This window comes from Heterocephalus glaber, unplaced genomic scaffold (assembly GCF_053883595.1).
Source record: "Heterocephalus glaber isolate CG9 unplaced genomic scaffold, H.glaber_assembly_v1.0 deba00001451, whole genome shotgun sequence".
Lineage (NCBI taxonomy): Eukaryota > Metazoa > Chordata > Mammalia > Rodentia > Bathyergidae > Heterocephalus > Heterocephalus glaber.
In genome coordinates, this window is record NW_028258301.1 from 7,125,082 (window position 1) to 7,150,444 (window position 25,363).

At 39.4% G+C, this 25,363-nt stretch overlaps 1 protein-coding gene across 7 annotated transcripts in view; it reads left to right on the forward strand.

Moving 5' to 3' along the window:
• Tesk2 (testis associated actin remodelling kinase 2) overlaps nt 1-25,363 on the forward strand; it is a 139,151-nt gene that overhangs the window by 46,643 nt on the left and 67,145 nt on the right. For 6 of the 7 annotated variants that reach the window (XR_015452662.1, XR_015452663.1, XM_013068545.3 and 3 more), the window contains exon 3: nt 21,555-21,676. Coding sequence is in view for 5 of the 7 variants with exons in the window: in XM_013068545.3 (XP_012923999.1) it covers nt 21,555-21,676 (122 nt within the window). In the remaining 2 variants the exon portion in view is untranslated. Of the gene's footprint in view, nt 1-3,115; nt 3,296-21,554; nt 21,677-25,363 lie in introns of those variants that run through there. The other variant, XM_013068546.3, reaches the window with a different exon arrangement.

Consider the following 25,363-nt stretch of genomic DNA (forward strand, 5'->3'; position numbering starts at 1 on the left):
TTAACCTTACAAATATTTAAAAGTCAGGTTAAATAAAATATGTATCAATTTCAATGAAAGGAAATGTTTGACTTCTATTGTGGGAAATACAAAATTATGCAGAATTTAAGGACTTTGAATTGCCCTTGATAGAAAAAGAAAGATGGGTTGATAGATGACTTTACATTGAGGAGTATAGATTTATGTCGCTTATTTGTATTCCTTTAAAATAATTGGGTTTGGAATTTTAGGACCTCCACTCATTCTTAAAAATAAACCTTAGTTGTATTATCTGCTTAATTTTTTTTTCTTTTCTTTTCAAGATAGGGTCTCACAGTGTAGTTCAGGCTGGCCTTGAACTCACTATGTAGCCCAGGCTGGCCTGGAACTCACAATGATCCTCCTGCCTCAGCCTCCTGAATGCTGGAATTACAGGTGTACGACACTATGCCTAGTTTACCTGTTAGTTTATACTGTTCATTTAGTTCTGAAGCCTGGCTCTACAAAAGTAACAGAGACTATTATACTGTATTTTATAAAAGATGAAAAACCATAACTAGCAAAGTCCTCATGGTCTGTACTATGCATTTTGTGGGTCACATAAGTTACAGTTAGAATAATTTGTATTTTCATTCTTTCCTTTCCTCCCTTTGTGTTTCCCTTCCTCCTTCCCCTTGTTCCTTCTTTGCTTTTTGTGGTACTGGGGAATCAAACTCAATCCTTTTTATTTTTCATTTTGAGACAGGGTCTTGCTAAGTTGCCCAAGCTGGCCTCAAACTTGGAATGCTCCTGCCTCATCCTGCTTAGTAGCTGGGTTTACAAGTGTGTGGTACCACACCTGGCACAATGGAGTTTCATATATTGACTTTGTATCCTATAGCTTTGCTAGACTTATTATTTTTAGTCACTTTTTGTGTGTGAACGTTTCAGAATTTTCTATGTACAAGATCATGTCCTCTGATCAATGTAAATCTGGATTGCATAGGTACTCTCCAAAGAATCCATCTGCAGACACTGAAGATTAACTGAATTTCATTAAAGCCTCAGGGTTTTTTTGTTAACCAAGCCACACAGTCCTTAAAATGCATCTTCCCACAAAACAAGAAGTATGGCTGCTTATATTTAAACTCAGCATTCTAAAATACTCTGTCATTTTGGAAATAGATTATACTTAAAAGGGAGTATAGTTATGAAACCAACTCTGAGAGAATGGTACTATGAGTACTACTATTTGTTCACCAAAAAAATCTTTTTGTGATTTTTTTTTTTTTTTTGGTACCGGGGACTGAACTCAGAACCTTGTGCTTTCGAGGCAGGCGCTGGAACCACTGAGCTAAATCCCGGGACCGCCCCCCCCCCTTTTTTTTTTGAGATGAGGTCTTGTTAAGGAGCTAGGCTGTCCTCTAACTCATAATCTTCCCACCTTAGTGTCCTGGGTTGTTGGAGATTACAGGGGCACCTTTTTGTCTTACTGCTCTTGGGAGATTTTCTTCTCTACCTTCCCTGGACTTTTATATACTGAGTTAAATGCCCATATTCTGTGTTACTTTTGTCATATTGTGCTGAAATTATCACTTCACTTTAAGCTTCATGAAAACAGGAGCTAGAGGGCCAGGGATTTAGCTCAGTGGTGCCACTGCCTGCCTCATAAGCACAAGGTCCCATGTTCGATCCCTAATACCAAAAAAAAAAAAAAAAGCAGGAGCTATGTCTTTTTACTTTCTGTGTCTTTCTACATTTACTTTTGTTTCTCCGAGTATAGAAATATGCCCAGCAAAAAGTAGGCATTCATTTATTCATTCAGTATACTGTATTGTGGTTCCTTCATTTATTTCTTTATTTTTTTGAACCCAGGGTGCTGTACCTCTGAACTACAGCCTCACCCTGTAGTTCCTTTCTATGCCAGACACTATGATAGATGCTTAGATATAGTGGCGATTGTTTTATTACTCTTGCCTTCATGGAGTTTATAATCTAATGATAAATACTGATGGCACCAGCTGGGGATGTAGCTTAGTGGCACTGCGCCTGCCTCGCAAGCACAAGGTACTGAGTTCAATCCCTGGTACTGAAAAAGAAAAAAAAAATAAAAAGAAAATACCGATGGTAAATCTCATGATACTTAACTTTAATTATGAGTAAGGAGTACAACACAAAGGGAAACAGTATTAGTTGTCTATTGCTATATAGTAATGTTACCATGAATGTACTGGTTTCTGTAGTTTAAGAGTCTTTTTGTTTTGTTTTGTTTTTGGTAGTACTGGAATTGAGCCCAGGACCTTTGCATTGAGCTACATTCCCAGACCTTTTAAAAATTTTAAATTTTGAGACAGAGTCTCACCAGGTCCCTAAATTGTCCAGGGTAGGCTTGTGTGCTGGGATTATAGGCATGCACCACCACACCCTGAGTTCAGGAGTCCCAAAGCTGATGTCCCTGGGTCCCCCAGTTTAGAATCTCACAGAGTTACAGTCAAAGTATCAGCCAGGTCTGCTGTCTCATTTGAGGCAGAAAGCACAAGACTCTTGCTAGAGGCTTTTAGTTCCTTGCCATGTAGCCCTTTCCATATTACAGCACACAACATGGTTATTGATTCTTCACAGTCAGCAAATGAGACAGTCAGCAATAAGACAGGGTCTTTTTGTGTAGTTCAGGCTGGTCTTGAACTCAGTGATCCTCCTGCCTCAGCCTCCCTTGTGCTGGGATCACAGGTGTGCGCCACCATGCCCAGCTTTAATTTCTAAGTTAATTTAAAGTCACATTTGCCATATTGGTTAGAAGTCAATTACAGATCCTGCTTCTGCTCAGAGGGAGGGGGTCACATGAGAGCATGAACACCAGGAGGTGGCAATCATGAGAGTAACCTAGAGCCGGTTGCTGTGCAGACTGCAGAAGGAACACAGAAGCCACACTCTCACCTGAGGAGGCAGAATGGTCTTCCTGAGAAAGCAATGCTTCATCTGAGAGCTGGAGGGTGAGAGGAGCGAGCCAGGCAAGGAGAAGGTTGAAGATAAGCTTGCAGACAGAATGCACAGTGTATTCATAGGTCTGGATGCTGAAGTCTTTGAGTGCAGTTGTGGATCTGAGAGAAGTCCCGACTGGCTGGGGCAAATGATCCAGGGTGACTGCTGCCTGAGGAAATGGTGTTGTGGAGGCGAGGAGCAGTTTGTTATTGAGAGCCTCATCGTCCACACAGGTCATCAGGGATAAAGATTTTGGACTTTATCTTACAGGAGTTGCTTTTAAGCAGGGGTTGTGTATTCTGATGCTTTATAAAAAGATTGCTCAGATTGCAAGACTTCAAATGAACTGGAGAAGGTAAGAACAGGTCCAGGTGAAAGACGTGTGTATAACTCAGGAGAGAGGGGAGCAATGATGTGGAGGGTGGAGAATGAAATGGCTCAAAATATTAAACATAGTTTTATGACTTTTTTTTTTTTTTGGTACTGGGGATTGAACTCAGGACCTTGTGCTTGCAAGGCAGGTGCAGTGCTGCTGAGCTAAATCCTTGGCAATTAAACATAGTTTTAAATTTACCAATTTACATATGGTTGTAAAAACTGAGATATTTAGAAGGTATTGTCTGTAACTTGGTGGATGGTTATATATGATGATGAAGAGAAGAAGGGATCAAAGATGTTTTCAGTTTGAGCACTGGATATTTGAACCCTAGAGAAGGAGCATATTTGATAATTGCAGGTTTGGACTGGAGTGTGAGGCACTTATGGGACCTATACTTGGAAATGATCAATAAATGGTTGCTCATAAAGATCTGGGGTTCAGAGCTGGGTGTGGTCATGCATACAGCTTCTTGGGAGTCTGAGGCAGGAGGATTGCTTGAGCATAGGCATTTAGAGCCAGCCCGGGCAACAGAGAGACCCAGTCTCAAAAAGAAAAAAAAAAAAATTCTGAAGCTCAGAAGATGGATCTGGCTTGGAAATGTAGATTTGTGAGCCACTAACATGGAGTAGCTGACACTATGGATGTGAATGAGATTACACAGGGACTGTAACCAGCCTTAGAATATAAGAGGGCCTGGGACCAAACACTGAGGAACTCCAACCTTTAAGGGTTGAAGAGGAAAGGAAGACTGGCAGGGGAGCCTAAACAGGAGTAACAGGAGAGGCGAGAGAACCAGTGTGCAGGTGTGTGTCTGTGCTTGTACGTGAGAGTCTTGATGAAGAAATATGATCCTACGATGAATGAGCATAGTTTCTGTTTTTTACTGTACTCTATAACAAGTAATAACTTTCATTATTACTCTTTTATTGTTTAGAGACATGGTCTCACTATGTAATTCATGCTGGTCTTCATCTCACTATGTAGCTAAGCCTGGCCTCGAACTCACAGCTACCTTCTTGCCTCAGCTGCCCAAGTGGTGGGATTACAGGCGTGCAGCACCATGCCAAGCTTATTATTACCACTTTTTGGAATGCTGGAGATTGAACCCAGGCCTGTGCTTGCTAGGCAGGAACTGAATTACACTCCCACTCACAGTTACACTGTCACTATGTGGTCCAACTGGGTTTCTTTTATTTTTATTTTTTTCCAATTGGCTTTCAGCTCACTATGTAGCCCAGGCTGTCCTTGAACCTGTGATGATCCTCCTGCCTCAGCTTCCTCAGTGCTGGGATTAGAGGCCTGCACTACCACACCTGGCAACAATAATAATAATAATAAAAAATAAAATAATGTTACAATGTTTTTATGTATATTTGTTATACATTATATTTATAAGTAATAAAATATAATCATATAATTATAATTAACAATTTATTATTTTATTATTATTATTATTATTATTATTGGAATCGAACTCAGGGAATGCTAAGCTACACCTCCAGCCTTTTTTTTTTTGTACTGGGGATCAAACTTGGGACCTCGCACTTGTGAGGTAGGCGGCAGCACCACTGAGCCAAATCCCTAGCCCTTCAAATTTTTTTTGATATTGTTACTTTTCTCTTTCAGTTTTATGTGACAGTTTAAAATTGAATATAGGTCAACCCATTATTATTATTATTTTTTTTGGTACCATTATTTTTTAGATGTGGTTTTATTTTGATGGTTATGTGAAATAAGATACCTTGATTTCTTACTATTACCATATTTTTTTCATAGCACAATTGACCATTTCTTCCTTTGTGCCTCCTATATATTTTATACAGTCTTTTATCAGAACATTGATACATTTTTAATGGCACTGTTTATGTATGTGTCTTTTTCTGTTAGATCAAAACTCTTTTTTTTTTTTTTTTTTGGTACTGGGGATCGAACTCAGGTCCTTGTGCTTGCGCAGCAGGCGGCGAAACCACTGAGCTAAATCCCCGACCCTAGATCAAAACTCTTGCTGGGCATGATAGTCCATGCCTGTAATCCCAGCCCTGAGTTTAATCCCCAGTATTGCAAACAAACAAAAAGAAGCCACTTTTCCCTCTTTTTAAGAGATGAGATATTCCTATGTGGCCCAAGCTGGCCCCGAATTCCTGGATTTAAGCTGTTCTCCTGGGTCAGCCTCCTGTGTAGCAGGAGTACAGTCACACACCATCACACCCAGCAAAACTCTGTCTTTCATCTCTGTGTCTTTAGGACCCAGAGCAGACTCTGCCACATAGGGAACACTAAGAATTTGTTGCATGAGAGAAAAATTATCTATGCATTATATACATAAGTGTGTGTGTGCATGTATATGTGTGCACGTGGTTTGTGTGTGTGTGTGTGTGTGTGTGTGTGTGAAGTATAGAAATACATTGTGAGGCAACTAGCAGAGGGACTCTGAGACAGACTGAATTGGTTTGAATCTTGGCTATTTGTAAACTTTCTAACCTTGGGCAAGTAACTTCTCTTCCTCTGTTTCCTCATCTGCAAAATGAAGATTGTAATAGTAACTACCTTTGGAATTATTGAGAAGATATGATGAGGTAGTATATGTAAAGCCTTAGAGTAATAGCTAAAATATACAATATATACACATTCAGGGGTAGTTCATTTCTATTATGTAGGCAACTAAGATCTATTGAGTTGTTTCTTTGTGCTAGGCACTATGTTAAGAACTTATATATATTATCTTGTATAATATTTATAACAATCCTGGAAGTATTTATACTTCTGTTTTATAAATGAGCAAGTGAGGTTCAAAGATACTTGGTATCTTACCAGATGTACCACAACAAGTAAAGATGGTACAGCTAGGATTTGAATTCCTAGCTACCTAATTGATGATTTCCCTTTTTTTTTTTTTTGGTACCAGAGATCGAACTCAGGTCCTTGTGCTTGCGGGGGCAGGCGCCAGAATCACTGAGCTAAGTCCCCAGCCCCCCTAATTGATGAATGGCAAGTTTCATCTAATTTATTTCAGTATACGAGAAGGGAATATACTGCCTTATTAATTTTTATCTGCTTATGCTGGATGTAGAATATGATAATTTATGTATTCTCACTTACAGAGTTTTTCTGATTTATTTTGTGTTGTTAAGTATCAAACTAGTTATAAGATAGAGGTTGAAGTTCCTACTTTCTCTCCTGTTACGTGTTTTTGAATCGGCAGCATTACATTTGGGAATGCCACACTGTAAGAATCGGTTAACTTATAACCTAAAAGAAGGGCTGGGGATTTAGCTCAGTGGTTCCGATGTCTGCCTTGCAAGCTCAAGGACCCGAGTTCGTTCCCCAGTACCAAAAAAATAAAATACACACCATAACCTAAAAGAGTCCGATAGGACAGGTGCAGAGGTGCCTGTAATACCAGCTACGTGGGAGGCTGAGATGGAGGGATCCCAAATTTGAGTGCAGCTTGGGCAATTTAGTGAGATCCTGTCTCAGAATTTTAACAAACCTGGGGATATAACTTAGTGACAGAGTGCCCCTGGGGTTTGAGCTCAAAAAAAAAAAAGTGTCTGATATTTGCCATCTGTTTGTTACTGAAAAATTGATTTATGTTCATGGTTATGCATTTATTATTTAGTACCCATGCAGTTTGTCATGCAAACTCTTAAATTAGTAGTACCAACAGCTGTGGTTTAAGGAAAGTAAGGGGGACATTTTAGGAAGTGAGTGTTATTTTGTACCAGGATGTTTTGTTTTTGTGCTTGGGAAGAGGAAGTTGAAGTTTTATGTTTTTTGGTAGCTTTGTGTGAAATTTAGATGCTGAGTTTCCAAATGCTAGTGCTGTTATGATAGCCTTAGTGACTTGATTATACCAAAACTTGATAATATCTTTTTAAAGTTTATTTTATTTTTTGGTTTTTTGAAACAAGGTCTTTCTATTATAGCCCATGCTGGCCTCAAACTCACTATGTAGCTGAGGCTGGCCTTGAACTCCCAAGCCTCCTGAGTGCTGGAATCACAGGTGTGTGCCACCACGCTGGCTTTTTTTTTTTCTGACATGGGTTTCCTTATGTTGGTTAGGCTGGCCTCAGATTCCTGGACTCAAGCAATCTTCTTGCCTCAGCCTCCCAAGGAGATGGGATTAAAGTCATGCACCACCATGCTTAGTGTAATCATTGTTATTGTTATTATTATTATTTTGGTTTTTTTGAGATAGGGTTTCAGTATGTAGTTCAGACTGGTTTTGAATTTCCTATGTAGCCCAGAGTGGCCTTGAACTCGAAGTGATCCTCCTATCTCAGCCTCCCAAATGCTGGGATTACAGACGTGTGTCACCATGCCTGGGAAATATTTTTAAACCTTCCAAACTGTAACTTGCTACATTTGCAAAAAGTGACCCCTTCCCTTTTCAGTCCTGGGGATTGAACCAAGGGCTTTTGCATTGAGCTGTACCCCCAGTCCTTTTTCAATTTCTTTATTTTGAGACAGGGTCTCGCTAGTTCATTAAGTTGCCCAATTTGAGATCCTCTTCCCTTAACCTCCCAGACTGCTGGGATTACTGGTATGCATAACCATATCTGGTTTCTTTTCTCTTTTAAATGTGACTGTTATTGCAGCCTGAGTCTATAAAATACTCAAGGAGTTTTCTCACATGATTGTATTTGTGCTTCTCGATATGACTCTCTGAGTGCTTTCGTCAGTACTGTGTATGCTGCAGGGTTCTAATAGCCATTATGGCAGGGTCAGCCCCGCAGTCTTAGAGGTATATAAAGCAGGTTTTGTAAGAAGGCTGAGCATTGGCATAAGAATGATGTGAGGTAGTAGGTGTTCTACATGAGGGTAAAGGTTAGGAGAAAGCCAGTTTGACATTTCTGACATACCAGACTTCAAGTTTGCTGTCGCTGAATGTCAGAATATACTAAGGGTATTTGGAGGGTGAAGTAGTGAGTTCTGGAATTGATCAGAACCATCTCTAACCCACAAGATATCCATGAGCAACGCTAGTGTGTATGGGCTTGTCACTCTCCTGTTACAGACCAGCCATTTCAGCATTAAACTGCTTCAAGTAGGCAGAGAATTAAGGTAGCCTGCAAAATCAAGAATGGGGCTGGACCGGGGATTTAGCTCAGTGGTGCTGCCACCTGCCTCACAAGTGCAAGGTCCTGAATTCGATCCCTGGTACCAAAAAAGAAAAAAAAAAAGAAAAAAAATGGGGCTAAGGAAACAGTGCAGAGGAAGATCTTAATTGTACAATACAAGTGTTATGTCAACATAAATGCAGTCTATATGAATTGAGCACATTTTTGTTTTTTTGTTGATTGTTCAGCTGGAAAAACAAAAACTGGAAGCATACCAAGTTGTGTAGGAAACTTGGATTCATTCAGTGCCTGTAAGTTTTTTCTGTAGATGACACGTGTAGAGACACGTGAAAGATTATTACAAAAAGCTGTGCTGGAATTGAATTATTTTTCAATGAGAAGACTCAGAGGGTTGGTTCATTCCCTTGGTAATCTCATAGAACTGTGCCCATGACCTGTATTACAGCATGTAATAAACACTGTAATTATTTGCTCTCATCAATTCATTTATTTACTCAGTAGGTATCTAGTTAATAATACTTATTAGGTGTAGGATATTGAGCTAGGTGTTAGGGATGGAGAAATAAGGTAAAATCCTGTCCTAACAGAGTTCTTTGCCTGGGGTTGATGACAGGAGATACATTAAAAATGCAGTATCTGTTAAAACAGAGCATTTAGTAAGGGCCCAAAATTGTTCAATAGATAGTTGCTAAATGTACGAAAATATGCCTAGGGTGGCAGGGAATATAGGACTGGGTGCCAATACAAATCTTATTTGAAAAGGTCAGTGAAGGCTTTCCAGAGATCACCCTGAGTTTCCTTGAAGGATAAAGAACCTGTCAGGCAGAACAAGCAAGGAAAGGACATCACACTCCCAAGCAGGTGTAACACACGTGCAGAGGTACAGAGGAACAACATGGAATATTTTAGGAATGGAGAGAGACTGGATTTGCTTCAAGCCTGGTGGGTCATATGAAGGACTAGCAGGCCTGTCATGAGTCTAGAAGGGTAGGTGGGGGCCAGAAGATAGAAGATATTTTCTTGGTGAGAGTCACTTAGTGTTGTGGCTATTTATGAATTTTTTCCTCTCAAAAATTAACTTTTGGTTTATTGATCCTCTCTATTAATCATTTGTTTTCTACTTCATTATTTTGATTTTATCTTTATTAGTAAACTTTCCTTAGGTTTACTCTTTTTCTATTATCTATGGTTGTCCTTTGGCCCGTTTGTGTTTAGTCTTTTGCAATGAGTTGGTATTGTCTTTGGCAGTATGTTACAGACACTTGAACACAGAGCCTTATTCAAATAAGAGATTAATTTTTGTTAAGAAATCTTGGGGAGGGCTGTGCATGTCTCACAAGCACAAGGTCATGAGTTCAATCCCTGGTACCACCAAAAAAAAAAAAAAAGAAAATCTTGGGGAAGAAAACCCCAGTTGTTTGAGGAATTTATCCACAATCCAAGCTTCTGGTAGCTTCCTCTATCTGTAGTGTGTGGTCTTTGTCCTTTTGTTTACAAAATGTGTTAGTCCATTTTTCATTATTATAACAAGATACCTGATGTAGGCCACTTTGTAAAGAAGAGAAATGTAGCTGGGGATTTAGCTCAGTGGTTCTGCCGCCAGCCTCACAAGTGGAGTCCCTAGTTCAATTCCTGATACCAAAAAAACAAACAAAAAACCCCCCAACAACAAGAAGAGAAATGTATTTCACTCGTGGTTCTGGAGGTTCAAGGGCATGCCGCTTGCAACAACTTGGTTCACAGGTCAGACTCAGGCATTGGTAACAGTTCACTTTTGTTTTTTGTTTTTGTTTTTGTTTTTTGGTACCGGGGATCGAACCCAGGACTGTGCACTTGTGAGGCAGGTTCAGTGCCACCAAGCTAAATCCCCAGCCCTTATTTTTGTTTTTGAGACAGATTCTTGCTATATAGTTCAGGCTGGTCTTGAACTTATTATGTAGCATAGGTTGGCCTTGAACTCACTTCGATCCTCCTGCCTCAGCCTCCTGAGTGCTGGGATTACAGGTGTGCACCATCATGCCTGGCACAACTCACTCTTGAGAGAAACAGCTCAGGGGATCCCTAAGAACCACTACTTTATTCCCCACACCCCAGAATGAACTAAGGACCTCCTATTAGGCTCTATTAGGCACCATTTCTTAAAAGTTGCATACTGTTGCCTGATGGCGTGCTGTCTAATGATTTTGGGCTCTTTTTGTCTGTCCCAAAGAATTGGCCAGGATATCCAATGAACAGGTAAATGTAACTTATTTTAAAGTGGAAGAAGGTAAAAGGAACTTTCATTTAAAGTAAAAGAAGAAAAGGGAAAAGGTGAAAAAGGAGAAATGCAAGAAAAGTGAAGATACATCTCACACTCAGGACAGGCCACCACAGAAGCAGGAAGACCGCAAAACAGGAAGATGGCAGTGTTGGCAAAGTGAATGGCTACCATCTTTTATATCCTATCAGATCCAGTCCCATTGAAGTTGTCCTGGCCATGTATTCTGGCTGTGATTAAACAGGTCACTTCCTGTTGTACAGATGTAGTTGACAAGTTACATCTTGTGTTTTAGTCACTCTGCAATGCCCTAATCTCCTGCCTCAAAACTACCATGCTGGGGGCCAGGGATTTAGCTCAGTGGTTCCGCCACCTGCCTCGTAAGCACAAGGGCCTGAGTTCGATCCCCAGTACCAACCCCTCCCCCCCAAAAAAACCCTACTGTGCTGGGTATAGTGACAGAAGCCTGTAATCCCAGCTCTCTGGGAGCCTAAGCCAGCAGGATCACAAATTCCAGCCCTGCCTGGGCAGTTTAGCAAGACCTTGTCTCAAAAAGGGGAATGGGGTGGGGTAGGCTAAGATGTAGCTCACTGTGGGGAAAAAAAATCCTACCGCCTCTCTCATCACCAATCTGACAATTAAGCCCCTAACAAACCACACCTAAACCACAGCACAAGATCACTTCTCCTGATGTAAATATCACATCTTTGCTTAGTGTAGGCTGTAAAAAGGAGGAAGGAAAAAGGACAAACTCATCAGAAAAATAATGGCATTCTCACACCCGCACATGGCAATTCCCACTTGGATCTTCTGTTACTAGGACTGTTACCCGGTCTCTCCTGGCCTGAAGGAAGATTACCAGATTGTTCAGTGTTTAAATTGGGCCCCTTGCCACTAATTAGAGTTTGATCTATGAAAAAAAAGAAGATGTTGGGTTAATATTGTTCATTGTGCTTTTTTTTGAGGGGTGGGCGGTACCGGGGATCAAACTTGGGACCTTGTGCTTGCGAGGCAGGTGGCAGAACTACTGAGCTAAATCCCCTCATCTGTGTGTGTTTCTTTTTAATAGATGGGTTTAGGGGCATAAACTACCTCTTAAGTATCATATTAGCTGTCACTAATGTTTTGGCATGTATACTTTTGTCATTCACTTCTAAATATTTTGTAATTTTTGTGGTGATTTTTTTTTTAAGCCTCTGTAGTTTTGTTTTTGTTGTTTTTGATATGAGTTCTCTCTGTGTGTTGTCTGAGCTGGCCTCAAACTCCTGGATTCGAGCAACCCTCCTGCCTCATCTCCCAGAGTAACTGGGACCTCATGTGTTTGCTGTCACACCCAGGTACCTCTGAGTTATTTAACAGTTGTATGTTTTAGTCTCCAAATAGATAAGCTTATTTTTATTTATTTTATTTGTTTTTTCTTGGCAGTTCTGGGGACCAAACCCAGGGCCTTGTGCTTTCAGGCAATCAGGGTTTTTGTTGTTGTTGTTGTTGTTATTATTGTTTTTTTTTTGGTTCCGGGAATGAAACTCAGGACCTTGTACTTTCAAGGAAGGTGGTAGAACCATTGAGCTAAATCTCCGGCCCTCTTATTGTTGTTTTTGTCTAATTTTGTTTCATGGAGGCCTGGGAACCTCCATGGAGGTTCTTGCATTACTTTGATACCATAAAGTTTTTTGAGAATTTCTTTATGATGTAGTATCTGTGCATTTCAGTAAATTTTTTATATATACTTGAAATAAAACCCTATCTTGCTTGAGGCAATATTAGGTCAAACATACTAATTTTATTATTAAAATGTTCCATATCCTGAGCCAAGCATGTAATCCTAGCATTAGGGAGGCTGAGGCAGGAGGATTGCCGTAAGTTTGAGGCCAGCTTGGGCTACATAGTGAGTTCAAGGCCAGCCTGAACTACATAGTGAGACCCTTTGTCAAAAATCCAAAAAAAAACCAAAACCAAGGGGCCGGGGATTTAGCTCAGTAGTTCTGCTGCCACCTGCCTTGCCAGCGCAAGGTCCCAAGTTCAATCCCTGGTACCAAAAAAAAAAAATTACCTAAAAAACCAAAACCAAAACCAACCTCCCCCAACAACAAAGCAAAACAAAAAACAAAATGTTCCATATCTTTATTCATTTCCTGTCTTCTAGAGCTTTCTTAAGTGGTATTAAAACGTCTCATAAAGATCATGGATTTGTCAAATATGCCTTACATTATCAGTTTTTGTTTTATGTATTACAAGGCTATGTTGATAGATACATACAAGATCATTATTCTTTAACAGAGTAATTATAGTGTCCACACAGTACTTTTTTCCTCAGATTGGTTGACCATACCTGTCAGGCCCAATATTCTTTGGATTATCTAAGTTCAAAAAGATGTATGATCTTGAGAAAGCCATTTAGGCCACTGTGTTTGTTCTTCCATGGTGGCCCACCCTTATGTGATAGGGTGTAGTTCTTTTTCTTGGCCCAAACTTGCTCTGCAGAGCCTGTTTCTTTTCCTAGCTTTTTTTAAAATTTTATTTTAGAGTTTCTTTGAGACAGGGTCTCATTTTGTAGGTCAGGCTGGCCTTAAACTCATTATGTAGCCCTGGCTGGTCTCAAACTCACACCTGGCTCTTTTCCTACCTTTAATAAAGCTTTACTACTGTTAAAAAAGAGTGAAAGTAATTTAGTCTCTGTGCCTCAATTTCCACAGCTATAAAATAAAGACATTACAGAGCCGGGGATTTAGCTCAGTGGTTCTGCCACCTGCCTCGCAAGCGCACAAGGTCCCGAATTTGATCCCTGGTACCAAAAAAAAAAAAAAAAAAGATACTACTAATACCTACCTCACAAGGTTCTTTTGAGGATTAATTGGGTTAATATAATATGGGCATGGTGGTACATACTTATGATTCCAATACTCCAGTGAGGCAGAAGGATCGCAAGTTTGAGCCCAGCCTAGGCAATTTAGCAACTTGGGTAGACCCTGTCTCAAAATAAAAAATAAAGAGCTGAGGGTGTACTTCAGTATGAAGCCCCTGAATTCAATCCCCAGTCCCCTCCACCACACAAAAAAAGGATTAAAACATACAAAGCAGTTACATAGCAAAACCTAGTATGTAACAAATACTATAGATGTTAGCTATATTTTTGCCATTTAATAACTTTTATTTTTAGTTTTTTGAGACAGGGTCTCCCTATGTAGTTCAGGCTGGCCTCAAACTCATGGCAATCCTCCTGCCTCAGCCTTCCTAGTGCTGGGATTACAGGTGTGCGTCACCATGCCCGGCTAATAACATTTTTAACAAACTCTTAACTACCCTGAAAAATTCATATGTAAGTTAGTTTATTATTGCTCATAATTTTAAAAAAGATGAACGTGATACCCTAACTATATGGTAAAGAAAAACAAAAGAAAATTGTTAGTAAAAATATAGATTTTCATCTTCAAAATTTGGAGCATGACTATTTTATAAGACATACTGAAGTAGTCAGTAGATTTTTTTTTTTTTTTTTTGGTGGTACTAGATGTTCAACCTGGCAGTGATGGCAAACATTTTAGAGTGCCCAAATGAAGCAGAAAACCCACTTATTGCAAAGTGCCAACACTGCAATTAAACTTGAACACTGAGGTTTTAGTTTAGAAAAAAACCGTTATCCGATGCTCAGCTGCTGGAATGACTTGGCTCACGTGCTGAAAGGGTTCTGCCTGCAGCTGTCACACATGTATCATAGGTTCACCACCAATGACCCCTAGAATCTTTGAACTGAACTATATCCCCAGCACTTAAAAAAAATTTTTTTTGAGTCAGGCTCTAGCTATGTAGTTCTTAGGCTGGCCTTGAATCATTTTGAGACATGGATGGTCTTGCTAAATCACTAAACTGCCTAGGCTAGGTTTGAATTTCCAATCCTCTTGCTTCAGCCTCCTGGGGTGCTGAGATTACAGGTATGTACCACCACACCCAGCTTTTTAAAATCTTGTTATAAATGACTATGTTTAGATTTAAAGGAAGACCTTCCCTCTTATAAATGACCCAATTGTATGACACCCAAATCAAATTTCCCCATAAGGTCAACATTGAACCCAACCATGGAATTTGATTCCATTCTTGTCCAATTTGGTTTGCAACTGAGTCATGGAAAGAATTAAGTTCATGAACTGAGGTACCACTGTATGTTTAGATTTAAGAAAAGACAATCAACCAGATGTGGTAGTGCATGCCTGTAGTCCTAGCACTTGGGAGGCTGAGGCAGGAGGATTGCTGCAAGTTTGAGGCCAGCCTGGGCTATGTAGTGAGTTCAAGGACACCCTGAAATACATAGGGAGGAAAAAAAAATATATATATATATATATTGTAGTTGCATTCCTGGAAAATTCAGGATAAATTAAAACTATCAAGATGGATTTGTTTTTATGTAAAATAGCGTTGGAATCCAAGTTAGGTAATAATAAATGTTTTTCATTTACATAAATGTCTGGCAAGACATTTGCATTTCATATAGTCCATAGGAGAGTGCTTCCCTGTGAGAGACTGTCCTGTACCTCATTTAGAGGTTTCAGTCCATGTTCACTTAGCTCTGTTTCTTCTGGGTCTACAGTGAGGCAGAATATTGTGGCAGGGAACATGTGGTACAGCAGAGCAGCTCACCTCATGGCATACAGGAAGCAAAAAGAGAGAGGTAGGATGGGGGCAAGATGCACTCTTTGAAGGCACACCCCAGTGACCCACTTCCTCCTGCTGGACCCTAACTCCTGCTGGCTACTGTATGAACTGGTTAGTGGATTCACCCAGAGTAGCGCCTGTGTGATCTAGTCTCCTGTCTAGGCCCTAGCTGTGAAAACTGGTGCTTTGGGATCATGCCTTCAACACATGAGGCTTTAGTAGACACTCTAGATCCAAACCATAGCAGACAGAGTAGCAAGAGAACATACAGTGGAGTCACCCACTTTTCCTTGAGGTGAAGTGAGGTTGCTAGGGAAAGTGATGTTTCCTATATCTTGGATAATTAAAAGCAATCTCAGACTGGGAGGGGATTTAGGGATTAAGGATTATACCAAGTCAAGGAGCATAGCTTGTGTCAAGGCAAGAAAAAGAAAAAGCCAGGTGGGTGGTACATGCCTGCAATCCTAGCACTTGGAGGCTGAGGCAGGAGGATTGCCACAAGTTCCAGGCCAGCCTGGGCTACTTAGTGAGTTCAAAATCAGCCTACTACATAGCGAGACTCTGTCTTTAAAAAAACCCCTAGATCAAACCATACAAAACAAAAGAAAGAAAGCAAAAGAAAGAAAGAAAAAATAAAACATGGGGAAAATTTCAGGCATGGTGGTACATCCTGTTCCTCTAAAGCAGGAGCATCATGAGTTGGAGGTCATTCTGGGCTACATAGTGTGTTCAGAGCCAGCCTGGACTACATAGAGAGACTGTCTCAGAACAGATGAGAAATAAATAATAAAATAAATAATCTTGGCATATACAAATTTGAATGTTGCTATTTTCATTTAAAATTACAATATGCATTTTCTGTAACATATTCATCTGATATGCTAAATTTTTATGCATTTATAGTTTCTTATTTTTATTAAAATAATACCTATTTGTTGAACATGTGTTATATACCAGGCACCATGTTAACTACTTTGTATTGTCTCACTTTTCTAATTTTATAACAATAGTTCTATGAGATAGAAACTTAATTATTACCTTCATTTTATACAAGAAGACTTCAAAGTGAACTCACTCTGATTAAGTGTAAAGTAGGATCCAGGCTTCTTAGCTCCAAATTTGGAGCTCTTTACCACTCTGCCTCTGCCTCTCTCTCTCTCTCTCTGTCTCTCTCTCTCTGCCTGTCACTTAAATTATTTAATCCAGACATTACCTAATCCCTCAGTTTTGTTTGGTCCAATGGTGTTCATCATTCTCCATCAGAATGAAATGTGGGACAAATACAATAATGGTTGTAGAGAGAGCTTCAGGGCTAATTCACCCTACAAGTTCAGGGTATGGAAAATATTCTTTTGTTCACATACTAGTTGTTGACATGAAAAATAATATCTCAGAGAAAGAATTGACATAAAATACATTTGTGAATGATAAGTAGAATCTCAAACTTTCAAAAAAGTGAATCTTAAAATATTAATTAAATTCACAGACTCTCAGTATTTTATTTTATTACCGTTTTGAGACAGGTTTTACTATGCAGTTCAGGCTGGTCTTGAACTCACCATGTAGCCCAAGCTTGCCTTGAACTTGGGGCAGTCCTCCTGACTCTCCCTCCCAAGTGCTGGCATCACAGGAGTGAGCCACATGCCCAGCTTTCAGTATTTTAAAATTAGGGATAGTCTATTCCAGTGGTTATCAAACTGTCCTCTTTGACACTTGAGGGACAAAACTGGCAGGTCTCACAGTGTCTCAGTCCCCAAGCCACTAACATTACAAGTACATTCAATTTCTAGGAAAGATCTTATTGAAGACTTCTACTTCTGATCTACCCTCATTGATTCAGAATGAGAACATTCAGAACAGAGCACACCTTTCAGGTCAGCTGTTCTCGGTGGTGCCTTGTCCACCACTCAGCCTTGACCTTGGTATTAAGCTGTGCTCCTCTTTAGACCCTGGGTTTGGAGATGCTGTGGTGTTTTTTTTTTCTTTTTTTTTTTTTGGTACTGGGGATCAAACTCAGGTCCTTGCACTTGCGCAGCAAGCGGTGAAACCACTGAACTACATCCCCTGTCCCGGAGATGGTGTGGTTTTATCAGCTGGTTTTAAAAGTCAAAGAGGGCTGGGGATGTTGCTCAGTGGAGAAAGTGTGTGATTAGGATGCAAGAGGCCCTGGCATCAATCCCAAACGCCCACCAGCCAAAAACCAAAACCAAGCAAAAATAAAAACAAACCCAAAAAACAGTTAAGGACTCATTTTCCTACCTTACTGATTTTTTCTTTCCCTCCCTCCCTTTCTCACTCTCCCCCTCTCACTTTCTTTTTCTTTCTCTTTTGCTTTTTCTCTTCTTGCCTTCCCTCTCTCTCCCCTGCCCCCAACCCAAGCCCTCATGCAGGCTGGGCAAGCTCTACCATGACTTGCATCCCAGCCAAGGTGGTTTTGTGACATTTATTTATTTTTAACTGTGTTAAAATGTACATAACATAAAATTTACCATCTTAACAATTTTTAAGTGCACAATTTAGTGGAGTTCAGTATATTCACATTGTTGTCTGAGTAACCTCCAGACTATTTTCATATGTAAAACTGAACTAGTCATAAAATAGCTCCCCATTCCTCTTCTCCCATTCCTTAGTAACCACCATTCCACTTTCTGTCTTTATAATTTTGACTAAATATGTCATATATGTGGAATTATATAGTCTTTCTGTAGCTTGCTTCTTTCACTCAGCATAATGTTCTTAAAGTTCATCCATGTGTCAAAATGTCCTGCCTTTTAAAGGCTACATAACATTGTATTGTATCACAGTTTTGTTTATGCATCTGTCAGGGGCCACTTGAGTTGCTTCCTCCTTTTGGCTATTGTGAATAATGGTGTTATAATCATAGATCTTTTAGAATTTTTTTCTCTATATCCTTCCCCTTACCTTTGCTACCAAATACAGACAAAAAAAGGTATCCTCCCCCTCAAGAAAATATATGGATAAATAAATGAGTCCCTGTTGTGTCAAAAGTATATTAGAAGTATCAAGTAACTGTTGTTGCCATTGTTTTTATAATGCTGCTGCTGTAAGATATGTCAGGCCCTCTTGGCATTACAAGGGAAGGCATTGCAAGGGAAAGATGAATACCGGATGGAGACATCCCGGTCTTGAGGTGCTTTTTAGCCCAGTGAGAAGATATTTTTATACACAGTTATATAGTGAGTGTTGTACTGGTGTTATGAATGTAGTGCTGAGGTAATAGTATAAAGAAAGGAAACAGAGCCAGGGATTTAGCTCAGTGGTGCCGTGCCTGCCTGGCGAGTGCAAGGTCCTGAGTTTGAGTGCTGATATCAAAAAAAAAGAAAGGAAGCACAAATAGTCTCTAGAGAAAGTCAAGGAAGGCTTCAGAGAGGAAGGGATATTTGAACATGACCTTGAAAGATAAGTAGAATTTAATGGGGGTAGCTGTGGGGCTGGAGAGAAGGAAAGAAAAAATATTTTATGGAGATGAAACACAAAATAGAATGAGTTGTAAACATATTCAACATCTTATCTCTTTGAGGAAATGGACTTTTATCTGATTGGTTTGACTTTTATCTGATTGGTTGTCAAGCAGACTGGTTATGCTTGAATTTTACACACTGTTTTAATTACTTTTTTTTTTTTTTTGGTATTGGGGATCGAACTCGGGACCTTGTGCTTGCAAGGCAGGCGCTGGAACCACTGAGCTAAATCCCCAGCCCTTAATTACTTTCTTTCTTTTTTTTTTGGGGGGGGGAGCTTAATTACTTTCTTAAGAGTGAACGTTTTTTGTTTTCTGATAATGGGGTGGGAAAAGTGACTTTCAGGTGGAGAGCCCTTAAAACTCAGATATCTTGTGTAAATAGAGTTGGAAAAATACTGTCAGTGAGTTCAGTATTTCTTTTAACTTATCCATGCAGGATCTGGAAAGGAAAGCCACTTCTCTGGTCAATCACGAGGTCCACAACAACAGGATCATTGATGCAGTGGGAGAGTGAAGTGCCAGATCTCACCAAGTGATCTAGGAGAGGCTGTCAGGGCTCCACCTCAGTTTTTCCTTTCTTTTCTTTTCTTTTTTTAGTGTGGTGTGAGAGATCAAACCCAGGGCCTCACACATGCTGGGCAAGCGCCCTACCACTGAGCTACATCTCCAGCTCCTGCCTTAGTTGTTCTGCTCAAGGATGCTATGGCTCCAAGCGTTCCCTCTTCTGGTCCGGCCCCTCTGAAACACTGTTGATAGGCTGTGAGGTCTGTCCTGCATTAGTAGTTAACATTAAACTTCTAAGGGGCTACTGTTATTGGGGGCTGAAAAGTTAGCTTGTCATATTTTCTATTGGAGTGTTTTAGCCAGTGAAGTATAAGGTGGAAAGAGTACTCCTGAAGTCCATAGAATGGTAACATTTTGCATAACATGTCCCTGTTGTGTGAGATCTGAAGTGATTTGTTTTAAAGCCAGAAAGAAGTGAGGTCTTTTGAGACTTTTATGATTTTTCTGCTGCCTCATTCTTAATTCCTCAGCTGGAAACTTACATGCCAGTGAATAATTGAGCTTCTTTTGGGTAAGAAAAATATTTTTTCTGGCAGTCTCATTTTGCTAGTACTGACACTGTGTTTAAGAAAGTGAAAATAATTAATATTCAAGTAAAGTGTTACAGTTTTTTTTGTTTGTTTGCTTGATTTGCTTTTTGTTTTTTCAGATAGGGTCTCGCCACAGCCCAGGCTGGCCCCAAACACATGATCCTTCTACCTCAGTCTCCTAAGTAGTGGGATTACAGGCATTCACCACTATGATCAGTTGTATTAGTTTTCAAAACCTGTAAAGTGTGCTCTGAAATGAGAAAATAATGTTTACACATATAAAATAGATTGAATTCTATAAAGGTTGAATAACTTTTAGTAATAAACTTTGCTTTGTGTATAAGAATAGTATTGTGAGCCAGGCCTGGTGGCACATGCCTATAATCCCAGCACTCAGTAGGCTGAGGCAGAAGGATCACTGCGAGTTTGAAGCCAGCCTGGGCTACCTAGTGAGTTCAGGGCCAGCCTGAACTACAAAGGAAGACCCTGCCTCAAAAAACCAAAAAGAAAAACAAACAAACAAGCAAAAAAATAATAGTAGTGTGGCCCATGTTTGTTGTATCTAACTTGAATGTGTTTAAATGATTATAAGGTAGGACCAGGGATTTAGCTCAGTGGTTCTGTTGCCAGCCTTGCAAGTACAAGGTTCCAAGTTTGATCCCTGGTACCAAAAAAAAACAAACAAAAAAAACGAATGATTATAAGGTGTTTTGGGTTGGGTTACTACCATATTAGCTCTGTAGGGGCTGGAGATTTAGCTCAGTGGTACCGCTGCCTGCCTCGCAAGTGCAAGGTCCCGAGTTCGATCCCCGGGACCAAAAAAAACCCAAAAAAACTACACACAATATTAGCTCTGAATAGTTCACTGACTTCTTTCTGTGTTCACCATGCAGTGCTGTTCTATCCCCAGCCCTTGGTGTTGGAGATCAGACCCAGGGCTTTGTCCCTGCCTGGCCAGTATGCCTACCACTGAGCTGCACCCCCAGCCTCTGCTTTTATCTTATGGATACATTTTTATGGTGCTTGAGGGAGGCTGTAAGTCTGTGAATTTAGTGTCTTATAAAAAGACAGTTTTATAGTTCATTAACCATTATATATTCTGTATCTGCTGCATGTCTTCTTTGTGGACTCTGAAAATTCTACCAAGGGACTTTTTCCTGTTTGTATCCTGACTTACCAATGGCAGCCATCAGAAGTTAGGCTAAAATATTTCCCCTGGTTTTTTCAAGTTTTTAAAAAGGGATATTAATGTGTTATTATTGTAACTGGAAATGTTATAGAGACTTAAATTCAGTCTTGTGTGGAAAGAAATGTATTAAAATTATGTGACTAAATACCCTTGCCCTGCAAAAGAAGGATTTGATTTCTTAAGGTATTAATATTTTTCTGTCCAGCTCAATGTAGAATAATTTTGGTCTGGAATGGAATAAATTCATTAATGAAAGCAAGACTCCAATGTAATTACTTATTTTATCTAAGCTGGTCCTATCACAATGAGTGTATTCATTATGTATCACAAATGTTTTTCTCTTCTACCCCCAAAAATGTTTACTAATAAAAAAATTTAAAAAATGGGTACTAACCGTGGCAAGTTCTATGTGTGGAGACTTTGACCTCATATACAGCTGCTCCCCTTGACCCTGTTTTCTTATTCTATTTAATTTTCTAGGTGCGCCATCGAGCTTCTGGTCAGGTGATGGCTCTTAAAATGAACACATTGAGCAGTAACCGGGCGAACATGTTGAAAGAAGTGCAGCTCATGAACAGACTCTCCCATCCCAACATCCTTAGGTAATGGTGCTTCTTTCCTTCTGGGGATCGGTGAAAAAGCTGCAACATTACGGAAGGCTCAGGCAGCTGGAAAGAGAGTCACGATTTATCTTGCTGAATCTATTTTGCTGGGGTTTAGCTGTGCTCTAGGTCTCTTTTTTTTTTCCACTGAGACTTCGTTTCCAAGTAATTAACTGGATTTAAGAAGGCAACTTCCTCTGTCACTCAAGTTGCTTTATTCTCATTAGAACATTGGTAACAGCTCATTAGAGTGATTGTTTCCTAGTGCTGATTAGTAATTTATCAAAAAGAAAAGACTGGTCTTTATGTGGTTATCTCATTTTCCTAATTGTTTTATGAGGAAATGTAGTTAAATCAATGAAAATAAAAGCAAACGTATACCTTCAAGCTATCTACACTAAACTTTTAGCACTCACTTGAGACACAGTTTGCATTTGAGAATTATTTTTATATATAATTATATAATCACTTTCTAGTAATCAGTATGTATTTCTCACTTTAATTATCTTAATAATTTAGTGAAGCAAGTATATTTCCAATTGAGATGAAATAAAACAGTTTAGTTCACTTAGTGGTTTCGCCGCCTGGTGCGCGAGCCACAAGGACCGGAGCTTGATCCCTGGTACCAAAAAAAAAAAAAAAAAAAATTAAACAACAAAAAACCCCAGTTTAGTTCAATATATAATTAGGACTTACATGTAAGAGGCTTTGAGATGATAAAAGGGCAGTTCTCTTAGGGTCATCTATTGCTAATATTTAATATGCTTATTTTGGACTAGAGAGAGAGAATATAGCTGATGTATGGCTTGTCGGTGGTACAAAATTATGAAATTATGTGCTTACTTGAAACTTGCTGTTTATACAGAATCATTAGCTTCCAAATCCACTATAAAAAAATCCAGCCAGTATTTTTATTTTAATGATTTTCATCTAAATCTATAAATTGGATTAGCAAGGCAGGCACGTTGCCACTTAGCACATTTTTTGAGAATATAGTATATGCCTGGTAAAGTGTCAGACAGCAGAAAGGTATACAGGGTTATATGAAATAGAGTGGCTGTTAGCAAGAAATTTGCATTCTTACCTGGGAATCTAGGACTTACATACATGTAATGGGAACTAGGACACCACTACTTGGTAGAATAAACTCCAGGTGCTGTAGAAGTTCATAGGGTGAGAGGCCGTATTGACTTGATAGAGTCAGGGAATGCTTCTTAGAGGAGAGGACTTGAGCTAGACTTTGAATTTTAATAGGCTTTGAGAAGATGAGGAATAAATTTCAAAAGGAACAAAATGGCAACATATTGTAAGACCGCTGTCCTTACCAAAGGCTCCCAGGAGCTGACTATAGTGAAGCACACCCAGGGATCCCAGCGGTGCCTCCAGAATGTAAGACCAAAGGCCTTACCAAATGCTCCAAGGAGCGGAACACACCAGACAATTTGGAAAGTGAAACAGACCTTAGTCTGGCCAGACAGCACTCCCAAAGCAAAGTAGCTTAGAGAAGTGTAGTCCAGAGTCCAAAGGCTCTTTTTATAGGGGCTTGCAGGGGAGTTAACAGGCGAAATTTACAAAGGTTTAGTGGTCTTACATTTGTATGTTAATTAGCCTGACATGTACTGATAGTCAGCAGATGCTTTGTAGATTGTTCTATAGATAGTGGTGTCCGAACAAAGAGTTGGATAATTATGGCTGATACGGATCTTATCTAGTGTCCTGGAACTAAGAAGCATCTTTATCTATTTACTCACATTCAATCACAGTTAGGGCTAGGGGAGTTTTATGATTACAGAGTTATGCAGTCCTACAATATGAAGTGTATATGTAAAAGTACAAAGCTTTCTGAGGACCCAGTGAAGAAAATCTCATTTGCTAATGCGAAATACTGTCTACTTTTTGTTTTGTGGTTTTTTTTTTTTTTTTTTTGGTACTGGGGATTGAACTCATGACCTTGTGCTTGTGAGGCAGGTACGGTGCCACTGAGCTAAATCCCCTGCCCTTGCTTTGGATTTTTGTTTGTTTTGTGACAGGGTTTTGATATATAGTTCTGGCTGACCTTGAACTCACTGTGTAGTCCAGGCTGGCCTCGAGTTTGCAGTGATCTTCCTGCCTCAGCCTCCCGAGTGCAGGCTTTACAGGTGTGCACCCTCATGCCTGGTTGAGAAACACCACTTGTTGAGGGTTTGTATGCTGGTGCTTTACTTATTTAAAGATTTAATCTTCACAGCTTCTCTCCATTAAAGGAACTAATGCTGAGAGATTATGTATTCTCCAAGGTCTGTAATTCTCAGGCCTGGGTTTTTTCTGCTAGAGCTGAGGATTTGATAAGATAGTATTGGTAGCTGGGGATTTAGCTCAGTGGTTCCTCCGCGCCTGCCTCCCAAGCAAAAGGTCCTGAGTTCAATCCCCTGTACCAAAAAAAAAAAAAAAAGATAGTATTGGTAGATAAATATGGAAAGATACAATTGTGCCAGATTATTTAGAAATGCTTTGTCTAAAGCCAAGAAGATTGTATTTTATATTCTGTATATTAGATTTGGAGCAGGGATTAGGATGATAGGGCAACTGATGACAAGATACAAAAAAGCTTAGTGTTAGTGAGACTAAGGGCCCAGAGATAGTTAGGGAGTTTCTGTCATATTTGAGACTGAGATGGATAGCATGTAATTTGATATTCTGCTGGGAATTTTAAAGATGATTCTATTTTCATCTAGCTTAAAAATCATTATTATTTTGTTATTATTACAGAAGTGAGACATGATCACTTTGGGAGCACAAAATAGAATTATTAAAAACAACATAAAATTGCTCTTAGTTTTAGTACTTAGGAATAAAACTATTATTAGCATTTCGGTATATTTCCTACCAGTCTTTTTATTTCACATTTCCTTATTCTCTTGTGAATTGAGTTGACAAACACATGGAAGGTTGACTTTTAATTACAAAAAATTTGGGAAGGGAATGCTAGGGGTCAGACCTCACCCTAAAACTGGGTGTGGTGGCACATGCCTATAATCCAGCATTCCAGAGGCTGAGGCAGGAGGATCACTGTGAGTTAAAGACCAGCCAGCCCTCCATAATGAGGGAGGACCAATTTAAACTACATAGTGAGATCCTGTTGCAAAAACAAAACAGAACAAGGCATAAAAAAAAAACCCCAAACCTTGCTTTAAATAAATTTTATTCTTACATCAAAATTTTTAAATATAATTGTTATATAATAGAACTAGTGTATTAAGAGAGTAAAACTACTAGAAGAAAGCAGAGGAAAAGCTCCACAACGTTTGTCTGAACAACTGTAGTTATAGACAACAAGAGAAAATTAGATAAATGAGACAGTATCAAACTAAAATCTTCTGTACAGCAAAGGAAACAATGGAGCAAAGGGACAATCCATAGAGTAATAGAAAATATTTGCAAGAAATAACTAAATAGAAATATGCAAAAGGAAACTTTAAGAGTAATCAAATTATGAATAGCATTAATAAAGATCTTTTTGGAATTTAAAATATATAAATGGAAACCAGGTGTGGTGGTGGATGCCTGTAGCCCTAGCTGCTTGGACGTCTGATTTGGGAAAATCTTATAAGCCTAGGAGTTTGAGGCCAACAGAGTGAGATTCTGTGTTATTTATAAATAAATAAATAAAAGGAAGGGAAAGAGCTGAATACTATTTAATTCAATTTA